Consider the following 23,117-nt stretch of genomic DNA (forward strand, 5'->3'; position numbering starts at 1 on the left):
ATTTAATTTATTTTAGTAGATGTTCGATTCGAAGTAACCAACGTTAGAGTATTCAACAGCTTCTTTTTCAAATGCATGAATGCAGTTTTTCTTTTTATTAAAATCGGTGACATGGTTCCTAGGAACAGATCTTCGTATGTCGTATAGTTTCAGACTTTCCCATGCTGACCTCTTTGAATGAGTCACCCTGTATACTCATTTTACCTAGCTGTAGCTAATAAAATTACCTAAAATCATGGGAAACTTAAGTGGTATCACTACGTTTTTTTTTAAATGTTGCCATTTTTTTAGCTGTCAGTTACAATTCAGCCAGTGTAGATGAGTCTTTAAAGAAGGAAATTCGTGTATCAGTTGGCAGCAATGCATTTTATTTAGTTTTCACAGCAGTTTTGAAGTTTCATCGTGGTTTCATCTGTCACTGTCACTAATTTTGTGACGTTTTTCTTATCGTGTCGCCCTCGTCCTTCACGATTACCTAAATAACCTCAAATGTTTATAAGATCAATTTTTCCTAAAACTTTTTTAAAAATTGATTATAAACGTAATATTATACTAAGATCTTGTTCGTCGCATAATTCTTTATAAGTAAGAAATTTTATTTAACGTCTAATTTACAATTAGTGGAGTGTATAATGTGTAGTGCTTCATCGCTATGTTTATTGATTGATTTTACTACTATTGTGTAATTTATTTACAAAAGCAAAGCATAATTATGTTCTCTATTGTGTTGAGAAATTAACAGCTATGCCGTGATAGTTTGTAACTTTGTGTAGCGGCCTGCTATTTATGAGCATATAGCTTAAATAGGTACTTATTATTTTTCAGGATGTTGACGTGAAGAATTGTTCTAAAGGGCAACATGTCTTATATAAAGGTGCTCCACTGCACTTTCTGCCTTAAGCATGGAGTGGCCGGTATATCTACTAAGTCTGTGCTCATGAAAATAGGTGTAAGTAATGTTAGTTGTATACTAATAGGACAAGTATCCACATTGCATTAGCAATTACTAAGACATACTAAACTTATTCTTACAATAAATGCAACATGAAATGAGGAAAATTGAATACCTATTGGAATTAATCGAATAACACATATTTATCTGTATAGTTTGATTTACCTGTTTATGTGTAATAAACTTATTATTCAATTTATTAAAACATTTAAAACTTACGGATTTTATATACCTAACAAATACCAAATACACAATTTTGATACATAAATTGTTGATAGACAAATGGACCATGCTTAAAACTCTTTTTTTTATCTAACTAAAACTGTCCTTTCAATCATAATTTATCATAACATACTTTCACTTCATAGTGGGTTTACAATGATGAGTAAATACTTCATGATTATGGAGATCCACAAAAGACTACTCATTCCTACCAATATAATGAGAAATCAAATGGATTGGTCTTGGCATTGGTGTTTTATCTACAAATAAAGGATTATATTAAACAATTGATATTTACTAAATCAACTATTCCTCATAGGGGCCACACATCTTTCCTGGCCCTGCTAAACCCTTTAATTAATATATTATGGTAGTAAACACAATAATTGTACCTGTGGCCATCATCTCTTGGCTCCTTTAGTATTCTTTGCAGACGTGTCACTTGGTTGTTCTTAGAATAGGCCTCAGTCATATTCCTCCTCTCCAGTATTTTCACTAAAACTTAACTCATTTAAACTATGTCTATTATTCATTTCAGAATGGCACCTTATCACAACAGCTGGTTAGAATATCAACATCAAGCAGTTGGCAGAGCAAGCTCCCGCTCACAACGCAGAGTCAGACCGCAACTCCGGCGAAGAAGGCTAAGAATGAGGACACCAGAGTGTGGAAGGAGACCCCGCTCATGACAGGACCAATAATGTTGGCCAGTATTGCATGATGCTGTCTAAGTTTAGATTAACATGTAAGTTTCATTATGTGAATAACTTGTCTAAATTAAATCTATATGTTGTGGTCAGAAAAACGTCCCACTTGCAGATGCTTTGGCAGTTATAAAGATACAAGGCAATGGCAAAGATAAGAAGGCAAAGGACTGAGTGTGTTTGTTTTCCAGCCAAAATCATTGGCGATTAATTGAGTGAGATTTTGTTTATCCTTATACTTTGATAAGGTAAAGTGACAAATCAAAATGGTGGCTTATGCAAGCAAGAATCTGTAGAATAGAATAGAATCATTTGTAGAATACATTTCAATCAATGAGTAACTGTTATTGGTATAAGACATATTGACGGTGAAGTAACAAGAACTCCTAAGTACAGTCGACTACAGAGATATGTATAGGGTTGTAAATAGAAAAAAAACCAAATGTTTTTTTTCAGAATTATGAAAAAAAACATGAAAAAAAACCGAGCACCTTGGTTTTTTTTCAGATGAACAAATAATACGACAATAACGGTTTTTCGTGAGTTGTAACGTGTTTCAATAACAATAACGTACATTTTAATTCAGTATACAACGTTTATTGGGGAATCCCCGATGCGGCGTGTAGCGTGGAGAGGCGGTGGTGTTGCCAACAGTAAATAGTGATAACTACAAACTACAGATTTCGTAAATGTTACTTTTATAAGACCAGAAATTAAAGTTATTTGATTAAATTCGTTTAATAGTTAACATTAAGTCTAAAAAACCGTATAAAAGTATTAACTACTTTGCAAATTTTGAGATTTCGTACTTTAGAAAAAAACATACTCCAGAAAAAAAACTGTTTTTTTTCACGGTTTTTTTTCATGTTTTTTTTCAAGCCAGAAAAAAAACCGTTTTTTTACAACCCTAGATATGTATCCACTTTTTCACCTTATGGCATTGTAATAAGGTGAAAAAGTTATACATATCTTTGTAATCGACCTGTACTTAGGAGTTCTTGTTACTTCACCGTCGATATGTAACAATACTTATGTAAATTGTATATTTACGTATTGTATGTTGCTTTAGAGTCATCATCCTCCTTGCGTTATCCCGGCATTTGCCACGGCTCATGGGAGCCTGGGTTCTTCTTTGACAACTAATCCCAAGATTTGGCAAAGGCACTAGTTTTTACGAAAGCGACTGCCATCTGACCTTCCAACCCGAAGGGTAACTAGACCTTATTGGAATTAGTCCGGTTTCCTCACAATGTTTTCCTTCACCGAAAAGCGACTGGCAAATATCAAATAACATTTCGCACATAAGTTCAGAAAAACTCATTGGTATGAGCCGGGTTCGAACTCGCGACCTCCGGATCGAAAGTCCCAATGTAACAATACTTATGTAAATTGTATATTTACGTCTGTTTTTATCCTAAGTAAATACCAATAAATAAATAAATCTATCAACATGGTTGCCTGTGCCTTAGTTGCTTTAGAGTATGACTTTTATTTCAGTTCATAATCAAATGTTTGATTGTTACAGCTCTAGTAGTAATGACATCAATGGCGGGCTACGCGCTAGCGCCGGCGCCGTTCAGTCCGACCACATTCGCGCTGTGTGCCGCGGGCACGGGACTTGTCTCTGCCGCCGCTAACGCAGTCAATCAGTACCATGAAGTACCATTCGACGCACAGATGTCCAGGACCAAGAATAGAGTGCTTGTCAAAGGACTTTTAGAGTAAGTTTCCATAATTGCTATGTTTGTTACATGCCGTAGAGACAGGGATAGTCTTCGGGGCAACTAACGCAGACAATCAGTACCATGAAATACTATTCGACTTTCGGATGTCCAGAACCAAGGAAGGACTGGAAGGACTTCCAGAGTAAGTTTAAATAATTACCATGTTTGCTATACGCTGCGGAGACGAGGTTGATCTATGGTCTCAGCTGCCGCTAACGTAGTCAATCAGTACCATGAAGTACCATTCGATTCGACGCACAGACATCCAACCAAGAATAGAGTGCTTGTCAAAGGACTGTTAGAGGAAGTTTCCATATTTACCAAGTTTGCTTTCCGTCGCCGCTATCACAGTCAATTCAGTACTTGCCACAAACTACTTGTCAAGGGACTGTGAGAGTAAGTTCCCTTTTTACCCTAATGGCCTAATCTATAGGTATAAAGAATATTTTGAATCTTGAATTTTTTTCCGAAGAAAGATTTTTATTGGTTTTAGGAGACTACTACATCTAAGACACTGGCGATCAAATATATAAAAGAGGCGCGTTCCTAGCACACATTTTAAGCTCGTGTAGATGAACGCGTACCATGCTTGTATGAGTGAGATATGACAGGTCGACTGTTCGCGTTTTTGACAGGCGGTAACTGAGGTAACCGAGTGGGGGTGGCACCTTCAGCGGGGAGCGGGAGTGGCCATACTGTACGATAGTACTCTTTATTATACTGTGGCTATACAGATACACAGAAAAGGGGTCCGTATACTTCAAGTGTATATGTTTTTTTTTCTGATGGAAATATCCTTATGTTTTCTAATATTGGTTCAGGCGGATTACAATCCTACTGCAACTTATATAGTCACTGCAACCCAACAGTGCGTGTGCAGTCCCATACACATTGCAGTTGGGTTACAGTTTGTCTGTAGCGGCCCTTATTTGTTTTAGAGCTTCAGTCATATTTCATTTCATTTCTCGGGAACTTATATTATAACTCTTTACAGGCCAATACACGCAGTGAGTTTCGCTGCCGTCACTAGCACTACTGGTCTCAGCTTACTCTACTTCGGCGTCAACCCTTTGACAGCTGCCTTGGGCGCCGGCAACCTTATACTTTATACGTCTGTTTATACGCCAATGAAGAGGATGTCCATACTTAACACTTGGCTTGGATCTGTGGGTATGTTGTAATATTTATTTTGGAATTTTATTGCACATAACAGAGGTACAAATGGCAGACTTAATACTTCATAGCATTCTCATCAGTCGACCATACCAGTTTAAGATTGTAAGACACTTGTCCTGTCAAAAGCGAGTACCAACTATGAACTATCGGTAATAGAAACGAACAAAAGAAGATATTCGCTTCTGTGTAAATAAAATAGACACAATTATGTTCTATAGTTCATCGCTGCTTGTTTACTTTGGTGTCAACCCTGACTACCAGCTCTGAGCGTTGGAAACCTCATACTTTACATTACATGTACGCCAATAAAACAAAATGTTCACATCTAATATTAATAGCTTAAAATTAAAATAATGTATTCTCTGGCTTCATACCACCCATTAGCGCCATCTGTTGTTGAATGTAATAACTATCCTAAAAACGAACGGGGTCACTAATGTAATGTCACTATCCCTATAAAAATTTTAATAGCGCGATTCAGAATTGTTACTACATGTAACAGCGCTATCTAGCGCACGATACGTACAATATCTATGCACAGTTCCTTCCGCGTAGACTTAAAGTCACGGCCGCCCAAGCGCCGTACCGCACCAAGGTCATCCCATGATCAAAGATAATATATATGATAATGTAATATGGTCCTAAATAACCTGTACCATGTTTTCAGTGGGCGCGATCCCCCCTCTAATGGGCTGGGCGGGCTGCACGGGCTCGCTGGACGCGGGCGCGCTGGTGCTGGGCGTTATTCTCTACTCGTGGCAGTTCCCGCACTTCAACGCGCTGTCGTGGAACCTGCGGCCTGACTACTCTAGGGCCGGGTATAGGATGATGGCTGTTACTGATCCTGGTAAGTTGCTGTGGTTGTTTAGTACAGTCAAATTTAAAAATATGGGAGTGGTTTACTCGAGTTGCTTGAAAATATGTCCCATAGCTCTTATGTCGGCGAATTAACAGCTATTAAGCTATAGGAAATTTAATTACATCCACAAACAAAAAAAAATACCCTTTTTATGGCTGGTAACAAAAAATTGAAATGTACAATCACCATTAGATATATTGGAGCTGCCAAATATCTCTCAAATATCGGACCACACACTTCAACAACTCGACAATAGAGGCATGTTTCGATTGAGATTTGTGAGAGCTTTGGTAACTCTGATATATATAATGGCTACTGTACAGTTTCAGACATTATTCCTAGAAGTCAAAGAAAACTTATTTCTTGCACAATATTACGACTTCTCGCTTCTATCCTCACCTCCTCAATATATTTATATTTATATTGTTACAGCATTGTGCAGAAGAGTGGCCCTCCGGCACACTGGTGTGATCACCGCGACTTGCCTCGCCTCTTCCTACCTCGGCGTCACCAACACGTGGTTCGCGTTGGAGTCACTGCCTCTCAACGTTTACTTTATGTACTTAGGTATGTAACGGTTCTGAATCGAACGTTATGATTTGATTGATTAAAACTGAAGTTGCATGATCCGCAAAACAAGTGCCATCTAATGAGCTATTTTGAATCTAATTCGAACTCGGGGTCATTACCTCGAGAAAAATCAAAGATTTTATAGCGCGATTTAGAATTTTACTGCGCGGACCAGTGCCATCTGATGAGCAATAATAGAACTAATTCGAGTCCGGGGTCTATATCTCAAATAAATCTAAACAGCGCGATTCAGGATTTTTACTGCACGGATCAGTGCCATCTAATGAGCAGTATTGGAACGAATTCGAGTCCGGGGTCATTATCTCGAGAAAAATCTTAATAGCACGATTCAGGATTTTCACAACACAGTATAGCGCCATCTACCGTGAGCATTGGCTTCTTGTTCAGAAAATTTACTATGCTAAATTTTAATTGCGATTTTATTATTCACAGCCTGACACGTGTTTCACACACATGCTAAGATACATTTTTAACCCCCAACGCAAAAACGAAGGGGTCTGTCTGTCTGTCCGTCTGTCTGTCTGTCTGTCTGTCTGTCTGTCTGTCTGTTTGTCTGTCTGTGTGTGTGTCTGTCTGTGGCATCGTAGCTCCCGAACGGATGAACCAATTTAGATTTAGTTTTTTTTTGTCTGAAAGCTGAGTTAGTCGGGAGTGTTCTTAGCCATGTTTCATGAAAATCGGTCCACTATGTCGCGGTCGGGGGTTTTTTCAAAATTTTAATTTTTTTGCGATGTGTTGTTGATGATAGATATCTTGACTTAGGTAGCTCAATAACGACCCAAGTTCCTTATCGGCTCTTTGCCAATAACTCGCGCTAGTTTTGTTGGCAAGCTGTGTCCTAGTGGCCGATGCTAGTTATTTTGCCGGATCATTGCTCTCTCATCAGTTAATGACTTAATTAATTGACAAAAGACTTACAGCTAGCTCTCAATTCAATAATTATTTTAGATCTTACAATTAAATTAAAAGTAATTTAGCGCACAAAGACCAAAGAATATTTCCACACCACTATAATATTGGCGCAAGTTATAGAACATAATTTGAGCAATTTTGCTCGTCTATTTAATTTCTTAATCTCAGATGGCATTTTACCCATTAATCTCTTTTTTCAGCGTATGAATTCTACAAAAAATCCGACAGCGGTAGTTCCAGAAAACTCTTCAGGTTCTCTCTAATACACCTACCAGCCTTGATGTTGCTAATGTTAGTCAATAAGAAGTACTGGAGCACTGGCGAAGGACAGGATCAAAAGGACTCCATAAAGAATATAGACGTCAATAAATTGCCGGGGATCACGGTTATACCACGAGGGCCGGTGGTAGCTGCCCAGGAAACGGACTTAGACAAATAAGAACACGTTTTTTTTAGTGAGGTTATGAATTTGTAGAAGTTTTATTTATGTGGACGTTTTGCGATGGCAATGTCACAATTATGTATAAACTTGCCATCTGCCGTTGTGTTGGCACTACGGAAAGGGATGGATAGCTTATTTTTTACATGATAATATGAGACTGTTAGTCACCACCATCTTTATAACATCATTAATATAAGGTCTACCTTATGTATTTGCAATAAGGTTTACGAATTACTAGTTACACGATGGTGGATTTTTTGAACTCCATGATACCAGACCAGATGAGTTTGACCCAAACTACAAAATTCCGTGTTCTGAATATATTTAATCTACAAAGCTGTAGACAAGTATTTTTACTGTAAATAATGTATAATTAATTATGGAATTTAGTGCGCTTGTGATAAGTTAATAAATCAGTTGAGATTTGTTAGACTAACTTATTGTTATTTATTTTTCGCGCGTCATTGACAGAGAAATAAAACATGATGATAATGAAATCTTACATTTATTTCAAGTGTTCTTTATAAATTAACGTAATGGAATCGAATTGATCTACATACATACAAACAGGCAACCTGATTTTGAACATACAGACGGACATGGTAAACTAACAATTAAAATTAATTAAGACGCGAGTCGTGCGTGGATTGAGACCCGTAACTCCGCTACTGAGATAGTTTCACATCTTATTTCCTGAAACAAGCAATAAGTCAATTACAATTTAGGGATCATCCACATATTACGTCACACCAAATTTCAGGTTTTTGACCCCTCCCCCCCCCCCCTATGTCACGCTTTTTTGTATCCCTTTAACAGGGATTGTCACATTTAGTATGACCCCCCTCCCCCCCCTACACTGTGACGTAATATATGGATGACGCCATATGCTTATACATCAAACTTAGAACCTTAAAAACGAAAAAACCGCACCCAGGATATGAGATATTGTAGGCACAATAATGCTAGCTTTACCAACATTCCTAAATATGGGCATTTTCAGAACTTGGGACACCCCAATTAGCGTAAGTCGTTAACAAAAATTAACTCACTGTCAGTTTTGTGACGAAAATTAAGCATAAAATCTGTCTATTTTTCACGTTCTGAATGTAAATTATCGCTTAATGTTTATTTAATTAACACAAAAACAATATTTTTATAGAAATTTCATGCTTAATTATCGTCACAAACCTGACAGTGAGTTAATTTTTGTTAACAACTTACGCTAATTGGGGGGTCCCAAATTCTGAAAATGCTCATATACTAATTGTCTGTACAGAAATTCAAAGATGTATTTATTAACATGTGGGGACTCATAGTCGAAAGCACTTTCCACACAGAACGAACAGCGTCGCGGCGAAATGTCTCCGTTGCGAGACCTGCCTCGATCATTTTCATACGATGCTCGCATTGTGTGGACCTGCCTATACTGACTAGTATACGTGACACTACGTGGAACGTTTACTACGCAAAATATGAGCACAAAATGAATACAGAGTGGTCATGCTTACTTCTGCTTCTTGGAGCTGCGCTCCTCGCGCGAGTCGTCCCGGGAGCGCTTGTGGCGGTCGCCGGAGTGGCGCTTGCTGTCGCCGTTGGACTTGTGGCTGCTCGACTTGTGGTCGCGCTCGTGGTGGGACGACTTGTGGTGCTTGTCGCGGTTCTTTGATGGACTGGAAAATGTACAAATATTGATTAGACTACTAATTGTCAAGTGTACTGTTGGATCTATTTAGATGCTAACTCTACAGTTGTTTTAGAAAAGTAAAGCCTAATATTTGGCTGAACTCGTCCGCATGAGCTGCGACAATTTGATCCTTACTTGCTGCAACTATGTCTCGAGCTCTTAATAGGATAGGAAGATTTCTGCGTCTAAGGACAATAAGCGGATACACTTATGTCTCGAGCTCGAGTTTATATGATTGAATTCTAACTCAGATTGGTAATTTATTGCTGTAGCGCAACACCAGCATATCACGGACACCCTTGCATTTGTTGACAAACTTAGTAATATTTAGCTTAGGTTTCTTATTGTCGTAGCGCGATATGTCACGGCCACCCTCGAATATTCTGACACAGTTGGTGTTGAATATTAGTTACTAATATTTTGACTCTTACCTGCTGCTACTATGTTTCGACGGACTCTTATGGCTCGAGCTCTTATGATTGGAACTCGAACTCTTATGATTTGAGCTCGAGCTCTTATGGTTGGAACTCGAACTCTTATGGTTCTTATCATGCTTGGACTTCTTGTCATCATAGCGCGATATGTCGCGGCCGCCTTTACGTTTGCGGTCGAAGTCTGCGTCGCCGCGTTCGTAGTTACGTTCCTTTTTGTCTTCTTCGGCGGCTTCACGCTCTAAATCGGACCAGTCTTTGCCGGATTCCTCTTCTTCTTCTGTAATATTATATTAAAGATTATTCTATCAGTACTTTTTAAACTGATTTACACTTAGGTCTAAAATATGAGTTTATAAGCACCTACGTTCGCATCTCTTCCGTTGGATACGTGTTTATTCGATAGGAGACAAAACAATCTGCATATTTGCATAAATATTATTAATTTGTATATTTTACTCTTCAATTAATTGACAGACCGTCATCTTCCGAGGGTTTCTATCTTTGCGCACTCAGTTGTTGACAAATATTTCTTACTAGTTTACAAGATTTAGGACTCAGTTTCTAATGGTGCTCTAACTGCACGCCTAAGTTACAGATGGGTTGCAGTCCGCCCAACTGTGTCGGCCATAAAATGATGAGAATCTTACCTTCTCCTTCACTGGAGCCGTCAGACACGTCAGAGGCCTCGGAGTCGTACTCTGAATCATCGTCAGATTCTTCCTCTGATTCAACATCGGTAGGCTCGTATGCATCATCCTCTTCTTCTGAATCGTCATCCGCTTTCTGAAACACAAACACGAAGCTTTAGTATGATTGAAGATACCAGTAGGCCTAGCACATGATTGCCGCGAGAGTATGTCGCCGCGAGATAGATGGCACGTCTTCTTCTAACTGTATTAATGACATAAGGACGGGTAGTCTATCTCGCGGCGACATACTCTCGCGGCAATCATGTGCTAACCCTGCAGGGCGCAGAAAACAGGCTGCGCTATTTGTCAGAATTACCTAATTGAAGTGACAATTGCGGAATGCTTTAACGAAGTGTTTAGAAAAGAGATTAGAATCTATCTAGTCTAGTTAGTAGTCTAATTATATATTTAAACGGTTTCACTGAATATTCGAGACAGTTCGTGGATGCGAGGTCCAGCGAGAAGCTACTATTGAAACGTGAAACGCAACTCAGCCTAGCGAAACACTTAAATCCTGGCATTTGATAAATCATATATTGGAAACAGATTCATAGCTTTTTAGTACTGGTGACAGTGGCCATCAAACCGTGATGAGTGGAGGGAAGAAGGGGCGGCCTTTTCCCAGCAGTGGGACACATGTTAGGCTATTAAAAAAAACTTATCTAATAAAGTTGAAACATACTTGTGCAGCGCCCTCTTCGTCAGATTCAGGGTCAAGGAAGGACCAGCCGCCGTTGTCAAAGAAGCCTTCGATGTCATCTGTGATGGTCTTCATGACTTTGGTCCAGTTGAGAGATTGGATGCCCTCCGAGTAGCGAATGTCACATGAACTGGAAACATACATCAATTTAGTTAAATAGGTAAACGTGCGCAGCTCCATGCCTCAAAATAGCTGTGTATGGTGGTTTATGGACAAAGATGTTATTATGTATGAAATAGTGTTCTTAATTTTTCGAACATTTCTACATATTGGCCGATTTCACTAAGATTCGAGGGATTCAAATGTAAGACGCTATCGTATTTGCCCCATACAATTAAACTCCAACTGACCAAAACCATATTGAAATTGAAGTAAGATTGAAGCAGCTATATGCGTTCAAAGACGTTCTACAGATTTATGAAATTAATGTTGCTAGGTCATTCTATGAGATTGGGAGATGGGTGTTACAGACATATTCAATCACAGACCAACCCCTATAGACATCCATTAAAAGACGACTCGCGGTCGCCAGCCTTCCTAGTATTTGCACTGATATAAGCGCGGGCGCTTGCCGTGCCCGATCAGTATCGACCAAGTAACAGACCCGAAAGCAGCGCGTGTTTTTCGCACTTAAAAATTGGAAAAGGGTATTTTGATGCCTTAAAGATGTCCACCTGTAGTGTGAAATGGTGTGGAAGGGTAACAAGAAGCTCAAATTTAAAAACAGACGGCATTACATTCCACAAATAAGTCATATTTATAATTTATTCAGAGCCGGCATAGGTCAACTTACATTGGCCACTTACGCGTCAGTAGAGGGACAGTCATACTTCTGTCCCTTTTCATCTGGCGCGACTGCCCGCCGTCCTTGAAACGGCCAATCACAGCGCGCTTAACACATTCCCCGCCCGCTCCTCGCACCCCAAACACTGGTGACTCGTATCGCGAACAAAATATACAAGATTGCCACTCTATAGGAGGTTCTCTGTGTATTCAATATTTAAGTACTCACTTGAGCCACTCCTTAACATGATCCAGCATGTTCATAGGCACAGCATTGACCATGGCGACCTTCTTAGCGTAATCCTTAAACACGAACACCATATCGAAGTTCTTGAGATGGAACTGCACTCGCTCAAAGTGGACCAGTTCGACGTCTTCAAGTGCGATGACGAACGGAGGCCATTCAGTGAGGTTGACGAGCGCGCCTGATGTGGGTTGCAGGAGGACTGTGCTGCGGAATGGTGCACCGGGGAATCCGAGCTCTCTGTCGAGGAAATTGTGCTTTAGAGTACACACTTACAGAGGCATAAGTTACAGTTTTTAGCGGCACAGTTTGTAACAGGTGAGAGTTTTGAATGATTCACGGTTATTTTCATTAGACTTATATAGACCGTGATTACCTTTTTGATGTTTTTTGTAACAGGTGACTTAGTAAGTGGGTGATCACCTTTAGGGCTGATTAAGACGGTTCGGAATATCGCAATGCAACGCGGAATTTCATCGGTCGGCTGAGTGGAATGTAACGTCAATACTTCAATAGTCGGAATATATTTAAAATCGCATACAAATTCTCGTATCGTGTAACTTAGCCCTTATTGTCAAAAGATGCAAGTTAATTTGGGGCATTTTATTGAACTAGCTACTTCAGCTACAAAGGGTGCGGCATCGTACACGTAGTAGTTACTGAATTACCAAATATTATCATGTTGTTATCACCTGCGTGATAACCAAAATTATTCCTGTTCTTCTAGTTACTACAAATAGTACAAATTAATGTGGGAGTTACCTGAATGGCGTGTCAAACTCAATCTCCTGCTTAGTCATATTCTCGACCCTCTCGCAGAAGCTCTTAAACGCCACCTTGAGCTTATGTCTCAGTTCTCTCTCGCTCTGTTCCGCGGCCAGATCGTCGCGGTCGTGCATGTGCTGGTGTTTGCCGAGATCGGTCGTGATCTCACCCACTTCTGTGTAGAATTGTACATCCACGTGCTTCTTTTTACCTGAAAATGTGAGGTTATGGATAAAGCCAGGCACACACTTCCCAATAGGTATATTTTTCTTCAATTCCACCGCTTTATAGGTTTACTATAATATAATACAATGCCTGATAATACGATGATGATTATACTGTTTAACCTATCTTGGTTTTTAAACAGTATCTTACGTGTGGAGTGTTATTTAAAGAGTATTTTGTAAACGATAAGTATCGTTATACAGCGTATTCTATACTAGAATGGTAAGCCTCTATATATCTACAAATTGCTACACACCATATTATGCAAAAAATAACTATACTTTTTCAAGTAATTTCCTTTAGGAATTACTTTTTGTTTAAATTTTGAAAAATATAGACGTTAATCGCGACCGTCGAATATGAAATTTGAATATCGTGCCCTTTTCTATTATAAACTTGTTTCATGTACTAAAGAAAACATATCAACTCAACTTTTCGTCTTTATATTCGCACCCTTTGCCCCACAAGTACAGGACAAAAGATTGGGTTGAAGGACACGGTGACATTAATATTTGACTTTCTTAAGGTCTTACGAGACAGGTTTGGACATAAAATGGCTTCTGTTATTAATAGATTGAAATGATATCTTACCAAACATAATAGCATGTTTCAAATGGAAATGTAACAATATGATCATTTCTCCATCACACGGCTGGAAGAACGCATTCTTTATATTATTATATAAGATATCCACTTTGTCTCCCTCACTGAAGTGAATCTGAATCCATTTGTATGCGCTTCGAGTGACCCACTCATTCTCTTTGTAACTATATTCGGTCTTATGTACAGGTCCTTTAATTTCGGGTTTCCTTTGCTCTGTGATAATACTAGTGTGTCTTGTTTGACTAAGTCTTCTTTTTCGCGTTCTTCTGCCTCTCTTGTTTTGAATTTCTTTTGAACTTCTTTGATAAGTCGGAAGCCGGTGTTTAAGTTCGCTGATGGTGGGGAGATTTCGCCGGGTTCTTTCGTGTTTGTGCTGCGGTATGTGCTGTAATACAAAAACAAAATAAATAAAACTTCTAAATGTTAAAAGTATCAAATTAGAGCTCAAAAGATTAGGTCGAGAGATATGGCGTTGCCTCACGAGGAGATCGTCGCGGAACAACTTGTTTATGCAAACATGCCTTGCCTGAGTACAGTCAACCAATTAGAACCCTAGGCCACTCTACAACCATGTCAAAATGACAAGCACTAAGAGATTTCTTACAATCTGATTTATAACGTCACTATGACATAGTTCTACAGTGGCCTAGGGTTCCAATGGTTGACTGTACATCGCACGCAAAGTCGCATTGCCTCAGCGAGTCACAACGGAAAAGGTTACGATGGGCGGCAATTTCGCGAGGCGGCTCCTTCGAAGTTACTTACACTTCTTTAACGAATGTGGCGTCAGGCTGGGCGTAATTCCCGCCCTCATTCCTGCCCATAGTGGCTCCAGGGTGGAAGAAGTTGATACGCAGGTACGTGTAGTCGCCTTCCACAGACTGGGAGATGTTTTTGATGGTGGAGATGTGGAATGGTACGGGTACGCCGAATACGGGCAGGATAACCGTTTCGTATTTACGATCTGAAAAGGAAACGAGAAATGAAAGAACTGCTGCAGATAGCAATTTTAAAACTATTATTTGAAACTTAAAACCGGCCAAGAGCGTGTCGGGCCACGCTCAGTGTAGGGTTCCGTAGTTTTCAGTATTTTTCTCAAAAACTACTGAACCTATCAAGTTCAAAACAATTTTCCTAGAAAGTCTTTATAAAGTTCTACTTTTGTGATTTTTTTCATATTTTTTAAACATATGGTTCAAAAGTTAGAGGGGGGGGGACGCACTTTTTTTTCCTTTAGGAGCGATTATTTCCGAAAATAATAATATTATCAAAAAACGATCTTAGTAAACCCTTATTCATTTTTAAATACCTATCCAACAATATATCACATGTTGGGGTTGGAATGAAAAAAAATATCAGCCCCCACTTTACATGTAGGGGGGTACCCTAATAAAACATTTTTTTCCATTTTTTATTTTTGCACTTTGTTGGCGTGATTGATATACATATTGGTACCAAATTTCAGCTTTCTAGTGCTAACGGTTACTGAGATTATCCGCGGACGGACGGACGGACGGACGGACGGACGGACGGACGACGGACGGACGGACGATATACAACTTCGACTATCTTGTCGACTAAACTGAAACTTGAACTTTCATATAAACAGGTAAAGTAGCATTTCTTTTGTCTCTAAAATTTTTGGAAAACTTGAAACTCAAATCAATTTAAAATATAACAAGGACCAACATTATCTCGTAAAATGATTAAATGGCATAGCATGAGATTATAATAGAGCGACTCTGATCTGTATGAATCGCAGGCCGCATGAACCTACGTCTTCATTGAACATTTACATAGCCTGTGTGGATCCAGCTTACGACAATTTCAGAAATCAAATGTAAGGCTGGTTTTAGTGTCACGCGGACCGACCGCGCGGAGCGATCCGCACTGGACTATTATGTTAACTTCAGGGAACGTTAGAGTGGCGCGGACGTTCGGGCCGACGACAACATCAACTTCATACTAATTGGTCAGCATAAATTATATAATTTAACATAAATATGTTATCGAATCTACTTACCAACGTAAAGTTTAAGCTCTTTCACTTCATTTTCCCTCGGCATCTGACTAACACTTTTATACGACACCGTACTCTTCCTTATCTTCTCATTGTCCTTCCCACCAGATTGCTTCGCTAGACGCTCCTTAGCTTTCTCGTTTAGAGCGATCGCGAGTTCCCTTTGGTGCTCTTTACGTTTTTCTTCGGAAGAGTGCTCCGTGCGAAGCTTGGACTCGATGACGGCTGTGCGTTTGCCTCTGCCTGAAATTGCGACTTAAATTAGTATGTGTTAGCGCAGTTGAAATAGAAGCAATAATGTATTGACTGTGTTTTAAGAATGTGTAATCGTGCGTGACTGTAAAAAGATTAGGACACAAAAGTATGTTGCTTATGAAATGCGTTTTGATTAGAGTTCAGATACTCTGTGATGTTTGCTATGTTTATAGAAAATGTCCACTCCATTTCTAACCTTTTAAAAGTATTTGTTTATGTTTTTATTCTGAAATTAGGAAAGGCACAGAATCACTGATGATTTCTGATACTCAGGTGGTTATTAATATTAATACACCAAAGAAGGAGAAAACGAGTCATTATTGATGATTTACTTTACAGTTTGACACATTTTCATTTTATCTGAGAGTATAGCCGGGTCCAAAAAAAGCAAGGCATGTCGTGATCAATGCAAGTGGCAATGTGTTCAATATACGATGTCTGACGTACAGTCGAGTTCATAAATATTTCTTTCTTCACCTTAATTCGTTGCGTTAAGGTGAAAAATGGATACATATTTATGAACTCGACTGTACAGTCGACTACAAAGAGATGTATCCACTTTTTCACCTCATTGCATTGTGATAAGGTCGACTCTACCTCGGCGAGCAAAACGCGCGCAGTGACTCGGCCGAGGCATTTCTGCATAGCACGTTTGCCGCGCGAGCAAATTGCCTCGCGACGTGCCTCGCTCGGTGTGGACTGGGCAAGACTATTGACTATCTTGTTACGAAGTATTATGCATGTTGGAATTGGTTGGGTTACACGCCGTGCAGCTGACGCATGCTTATATGGGGGCTTATATTTAGTCATATAAGCCAAGAAACTCACCTCCATTCTCTATCCGTCCATGATTGCATGTAAGTAAATAAAACAGTATAAATCACACAGCTTTAGTCAATGCAATGCACAATATTTAACAATATGTTAAAACTTTGGTAAAAGCTACAACCCGTGAATGATATCAAGATAATACAGTTTTTTTAATATTGTCAAGTGGAAGTGATATGTTATTTTTTATTATGCCAGTTATTCTTCATATCAAAACGAGAAATTAATATTCGCCTCTTGTTGATATAAGTTTTAGTTTAGTATGTCTGTTTATAGCTTGAACCAGTGGTTTTCAACCAGTGACCAGTGGACTACCAGGGGTCCCTGGAAACACTTGAACTTTGATCTATGAATTTGTAAACGGAACCTCCTTTGTTTACTGAATTTCAGCACTAATTGTACTATTATATATTCTGAGATTTCAGTAAAAATTCCAGCTAATTGGTAATAAAAAAAATATTAAGTGTAGTCCCTCGTCTTTACGTTACTAAAAAGTTAGATTCATGTGGTGTTTTCGTCACTTCTCTTTGTCACAGTCAAAACAAAGTCATGAGACCAAAGTTCGCGAGTCCCCATCAACTAAGTGATTTGCCAAAATGAAAGATTCGAAACCACTAAGTCCATTATAAGATTTATAAGAGATCGGACAATTGGGCGTCATTTGTTTGGCATTTTCAGACTAATAATTAACCTTATGTGTTGCTAACTTAAAGCAGAATGGATCTACCAGAGTTTGAAGTTAAGCGACACTTATGTTATAAGAAATGACGCGAAGAGTCCGATAATAACTGATGTAAGCCACACATTCAGTATAAGGCTCGAGTGAACGTCAATCGTCGACGTGTGCACTGTGCAGAGGGGCGGGTTATGCAGCGTCAGCGTGGACTGAGGACACTTGTTTGAGCTTCAATTGTTTGACATGCACGCCGCACGCCCGAGCCTCAAGCCTTACGGCCCAGCCACGCTTGCACGCCAGCGATATGAGTGCGTGAAAAGTCCCACGCTCTCGCTCTAGTACCTCACCGCTGTCGCGCTTACACTCTGAGCGCCACGCCACTCACCAAGTATCTCAGTTTTGTTCTCCTTTTCATCCTCTTCATCCTCATCGTCGTCCTTGAGGAAGATACCGATGTTCTTGATCTTCTTCTTTGACTGTGTGAGTAGCGAGGCCGGCTGCTCTTCGTTTACAAGGACCGTGTCTCCGATAAAGAGTGCGTATGTCTGAAAGTTGATACATAATCATTTTTAACCCCCGACGCAAAAACGACGGGGGTGTTATAAGTTTGACGTGTCTTTCTGTCTGTGGCACCGTAGCTCCCGAACGGATGAACCGATTTAGATTTAGTTTTTTTTTGTTTGAAAGCTGAGTTAGTCTAGAGAGTTCTTAGCCATGTAACTCAAAAATTTTGTTTATTATTTGTATAAGGTTAAGTAGTATAATTTTGTGTTATTAATCTAAATTTACATACCTACTTCTAAGATAAACAGTGTATACCGTGGAAGAGCGGTGCTCTCTTAGCACAAGTGTTTCCTCACTTAAAAAGAGGCACTAGCGCAGATACTTTGTAAAACATTTTTGTTGATACAGAATAAAACATTTTTATTTTATTTTTTATTATTTTATTTATGTTTCATGAAAATCAGTCCACTATGTCGGGGGTTTTTTTCAAAATTTTAATTTTGTGGTTAGGTTAGTGTTTCAACGAATGATATTGGAAGTATCTAAAATCTATACCGAAATATACAGTTTACAGTTACACTATGCGATACTCATGAATCTTATGATTTTCCCGATATGCTGACGTCGTTCGTGGCGGAGCGCTCGACGACAATGAATGTTTAAATTTTGGTTGATTTGCTTTTAAGTGTGTGCGGCGTTTTCAACACTGTCGTCCGAAAATTCTCTGCAGGAAACCAGGGTTGAAATAGGTAAGCACTTGCACGATTTGCCAGATTGATGCCTAATATCCATAAGATTAAATAAATAAATAAATATTAAATAAATATTATAAGGACATTTTTACATTGACTGAGATAAGCTCAAGAAAGTGTTATGGGTACTCAGACAACGATATATATAATATATAAATACATATACAGAGAAGACATCCATGACTCAGGAACAAATATCTGTGCTCATCACACAAATGAATGCCCTTACCGATTCGAACCCGGGACCGCGGCGTAGCAGGCAGGGTCACTACCGACTGCGCCAGAGCGGTCATTAAAGTATAAACAGAGTTTTTCGATTCCAATAAACATATCATTAAACCGTCTACTTCCGCAATATTGTGTCCAATTTCATGAAAATAGATCAAGAATTTTTTAACATCTATTATTATTTTTATTCATTTTATAAGTGGAGTAATATTTACCTTTCCTTCTTTATCGGTAGCAGCACTGTTTGTGAGATTGGACAGTCCAATGTTGATGTTGAACACCATACCCTTTTTAGCCACCACATTCGTCTTGGGACCAATGACGATGGAACTTTCTCGAAACTCTATACCCATTGAAAACCTGAAACAAATAAAAATAACAATAAAGAACTTAGAATAATAAATGAATCTATATGTTCTTATCACGTACGTTCGTACGGAGCACCATTCATTCTAATTGTATAATATTTTGATTTACTTCATACAATCATACCTAACATTTTACCTAGGTCTATAAGGACTTACCCCCTTATTCATAAACATTCACTAAAGTTAACAAAACAGTAAAAATCGTTTATCCCTTTCCATCATACCAGTAGCACACAGCTTCTTTAACTTTTTTTCATTCTTAGAAAACATATCTTAAATTATTACTCACCCAAAGGACTTTGTAAGATTATCCACCAAATTCGGCTTCTCTTTCTTAGCCAGTTCCAGCCCGGCCTCATAAACCGCCGACAGTTTTGCGCCAGCCACCAATTTCTTCATCACCTCTTCTTCCAAATTCAACAGGAAGTTATAATTGCTCTGGATGTCGTCTGAAGGATTGACCAGCAATGTCCGGACTATGTTAGAGCAGTATGATTTATATCGAGCGCCTAGAGAGCATACTATTGCACCAAAGTGTAGATGGTTCTTGTCGGAGATTGCACTGAATTTGAGACTGTAGTGGCCTCCGGATTGGATGATGGCGGGGTAGCACATGTCCACTTGGCTTGTATCAACGCCTGTGACGTATTTTTTGTCTGATATTGCTGCTTCCACGCCTTCAGCTAATTTTGAATGTTTTACTTTCTGTAAAGATATAGTACAGTCAATATTAAAAATATTTTATCTTTGCACCTTACTCCTTTGTAATAAGGTAAAAACTGTAAATTTATCTTTGATGTGTGTATATATTTAATCTGATTTTCATTCAGTTGTTTATTAATAGTTTCCTTTCACTGGGTGCTCATACTAGCGTTAAGACAAAGACAGTATGATTTTATCGAGACAGCCCTGAGCCTAATAATAATTCCTTTTACAAAACTAAAAATAATTATCACAACTCACCTTATCTGAATCAATAATCTCCATGATCTGGTCTTTTAAATACTTCGTAAACACATCCACTGTGACCAGACACGCTTTCTTCACTGTAATAATCTCAGAATCCTCCTTTGTAGCCATGAGATTAGCAAATGAAGAGCTGACATCCACATTCTCAAACTTCTCAGCTTTGAGAGCCGCTTTCCAGCTTTCACAGAATTCACCGGGGAAGTTATCTTTGATGAAGACACCTACTGCTTTGCCATTTTTTGATTTTTTCATCTCCTGTATAAGTTTGTTGATGTTTTCTTTGTCTTTGTCTGTCTGTAATGAGAATAACATGTTTGTTAAGGTTTAGTCATCCAAAATAACAATTCCTAAGGTAAAAACTTACATCTTAATCTCATAAAGCTTTTTTACCCACGGCACGGAGACAATACCTATAATATATGCATCATGCTCATAATTGGCTCAAAATTTTGCTATTAAAATAATATAGTTACAAGTTCCTGATATGTCCCAATGGAGCTTAAAAAATTAGAAATGTCTGTACAAAGCACAATGTAAACTTACTCTGTCCCGCACAAGTAACTTAGCCGGAGGTAGGTCTGAGTCTTCTTTAGCATTCTCTATGGGTTTGAGGAAGTCAATTTTCTTCTTGCTGGCCAGGAAACACATAGCATCTTCTGTGAGGACTGTGATTGTGTCTGGCAGCTCATAGCCAAAAAGCCAAGTCTGTAAGTGTTTTGCACAAAAACAAATATGTACCTCATTGGTCAAATTATTAAGATAAGGAGAGGTTGTTTACATGTTTAACCTCTTTTTAGTTCTGGCAACAAATGTGTTACAAAGTGCTGTTGCACAATATTTTGAAACAAACTAATAGCAATACTGACATACATTATATACCTTTGATGAAAATTAACACATTCACTGCCAGGAACTTATCCGGTGGCCACACGGGAACTTTGACATACGAAAGAAAAAACGACTAGGTGGCCGAGCCGGGAATCGAACCCGGGTCTTCAGCTTACGCGGCTAACGTCTTCACCACTAGACCACCCGCCCGCCATGGTACCCAACGAAATTTCTCTAGTGTATGTTATCTCTGATAAGGCTAGGCGCCTTTCGACCAACTCTAAGGGCGAGCAATTAGTGCTTGCACCTCCTATACGAATCCTTTTCAGGATTACGACATAGCGAGAGAGATGGTGCTGCCATCTATACAAATAGGGAACAAATCAAATTATTTTATTGAATATTTTTTGGGTTGTTCTTTTTTCAAGTAGTCACACTACTATATATAAATTATAAATAGATATCATACACGACAAGGCCCACTGGTGGCCAAGCCGGGAATCGAACCCGGGTTACCCAGGTCTTCAGCTTACACCTTCACCACTAGACCACCCTTAGAGTTGGTCAAAAGGCGCGTAGCCTTATCAGTAGGCCTAGCACATGATGGCCGCGGGTATGTCGCCGCGAGATAGATGCCATGTCTTCTTCTAACTGTATTAATGACATAAGGAAGGGTAGTCTATCTCGCGGCGACATACTCCCGCGGCCATCATGTGCTAGGCCTACTGAGATAACATACACTAGAGAAATTTCGTCAGGTACCACGGCGGGCGGGTGGTCTAGTGGTGAAGATGTTAGCCGTGTAAGCTGAAGACCCGTGTTCGATTCCTGGCTCGGCCACCAGTGGGCCTTGTCGTTTTTTCTTTCATGTATGATATCTATTTAAATTTATAACAAACTATTTGTTTCAATATGAAGGAATTGAGAACATAAATTTGTTATTCTAAATGTTGTTACTAATGCATTCAATGTAACTATGTTAAGAGGAGGATGCTGAGGTTGTGTAGTTTACCTGACTAGACCAATGGCTTTTCCAGAGATTTCTTTGTATTTAAAATAACCTATATTCATTCTTGATTAGCACTATAAGTAAAATAATTATTATTAATATTGTAGCCACTGATATTTAGAGTTCAGTGTTGAATTTTAAATGTTTATGTTTACTGAATTTTCAACCTCCAATATGCCATCTTTGTCTCACGCTACGATATGTCAGCTGCAGAAAAGAGATGGCACGTGCGCAATAGGCTTTCGCGCACAAGCGTGTTCACACCATTTTATAAGGGAAAAAATTGTATTTATATAACTAAATATAAGTACTAACTGCGCATAAAGGTTGACCTTTTGAATCCCACGACGCAATTTCTAATACAAAGAAAAGAGGCCAGCCAGAATAACATTCAACATAATAAGCAAACCTGTAATGCTGTAGACTTGCTGTAAAGTGTTTCCTCGTCAACTCCAACGCATGAGACAATACAATCAACTTTTCCCAATGCATCTTCGCTTTTTGAGTCGGCTGCAGCACTCTGTAAAACACATATTTTTATCAAATCTTGCCGAAAACGGTGAATTTTCGAACCAACGAAATGTAACCCACCTTCCACGCAGAATACAGCTTCTTCATGCGTCGAAAAAATGCGTCTTTGTCGAGCGTTAAAGACATGATGGTAAAAACTAAATTATAAACTTAACTTATAAGAATATCTAAATTAAGTATGTTTCGATCTCCTTAAAAATTATTCACGACATCCGTCTGTGTTTTTGACAGCAAACACAAATGGCGGGCGTCGGCGGGATTAGAGGGGTGCTCTATTACCAATACTGCCAACCACAAAAGGTAAACTCGTTCCGTTCACTTCATTCGCTCTATTGACTTCTTGCAATTGTAATGTTGTCTACACTGTAATTAATACAATCTTACGATGTAAATTAGTGTTAACTGTGGTATTTAACCGATTGGGAACTGTCAGTGTCAAA

The 23,117-nt window shown here is 38.9% G+C and overlaps 2 protein-coding genes across 2 annotated transcripts; one reads left to right on the forward strand and one right to left on the reverse strand.

Moving 5' to 3' along the window:
- The first annotated feature begins 428 nt into the window (after positions 1 to 428).
- LOC125227851 (protoheme IX farnesyltransferase, mitochondrial) lies at positions 429 to 8,018 on the forward strand. The gene is given in 9 exon segments (XM_048132229.1): positions 429 to 585; positions 826 to 949; positions 1,713 to 1,854; positions 1,857 to 1,919; positions 3,404 to 3,599; positions 4,597 to 4,772; positions 5,446 to 5,625; positions 6,070 to 6,204; positions 7,341 to 8,018. Coding segments are annotated over 8 exon segments (1,221 nt in total). The 5' UTR covers positions 429 to 585; positions 826 to 859; the 3' UTR covers positions 7,580 to 8,018.
- A 53-nt stretch (positions 8,019 to 8,071) lies between these two features.
- On the reverse strand, positions 8,072 to 22,921 carry LOC125227845 (FACT complex subunit spt16). The gene is given in 18 exon segments (XM_048132219.1): positions 8,072 to 8,275; positions 9,091 to 9,252; positions 9,698 to 9,977; positions 10,348 to 10,483; positions 11,072 to 11,219; positions 12,102 to 12,356; positions 12,879 to 13,092; positions 13,698 to 13,811; positions 13,814 to 14,094; positions 14,475 to 14,673; positions 15,733 to 15,972; positions 17,874 to 18,033; positions 19,188 to 19,332; positions 19,630 to 20,045; positions 20,304 to 20,603; positions 20,853 to 21,014; positions 22,556 to 22,666; positions 22,738 to 22,921. Coding segments are annotated over 18 exon segments (3,396 nt in total). The 5' UTR covers positions 22,804 to 22,921; the 3' UTR covers positions 8,072 to 8,268.
- Between the last annotated feature and the right edge of the window lie 196 nt (positions 22,922 to 23,117).

Source organism: Leguminivora glycinivorella, chromosome 7, assembly GCF_023078275.1.
Source record: "Leguminivora glycinivorella isolate SPB_JAAS2020 chromosome 7, LegGlyc_1.1, whole genome shotgun sequence".
NCBI lineage: Eukaryota > Metazoa > Arthropoda > Insecta > Lepidoptera > Tortricidae > Leguminivora > Leguminivora glycinivorella.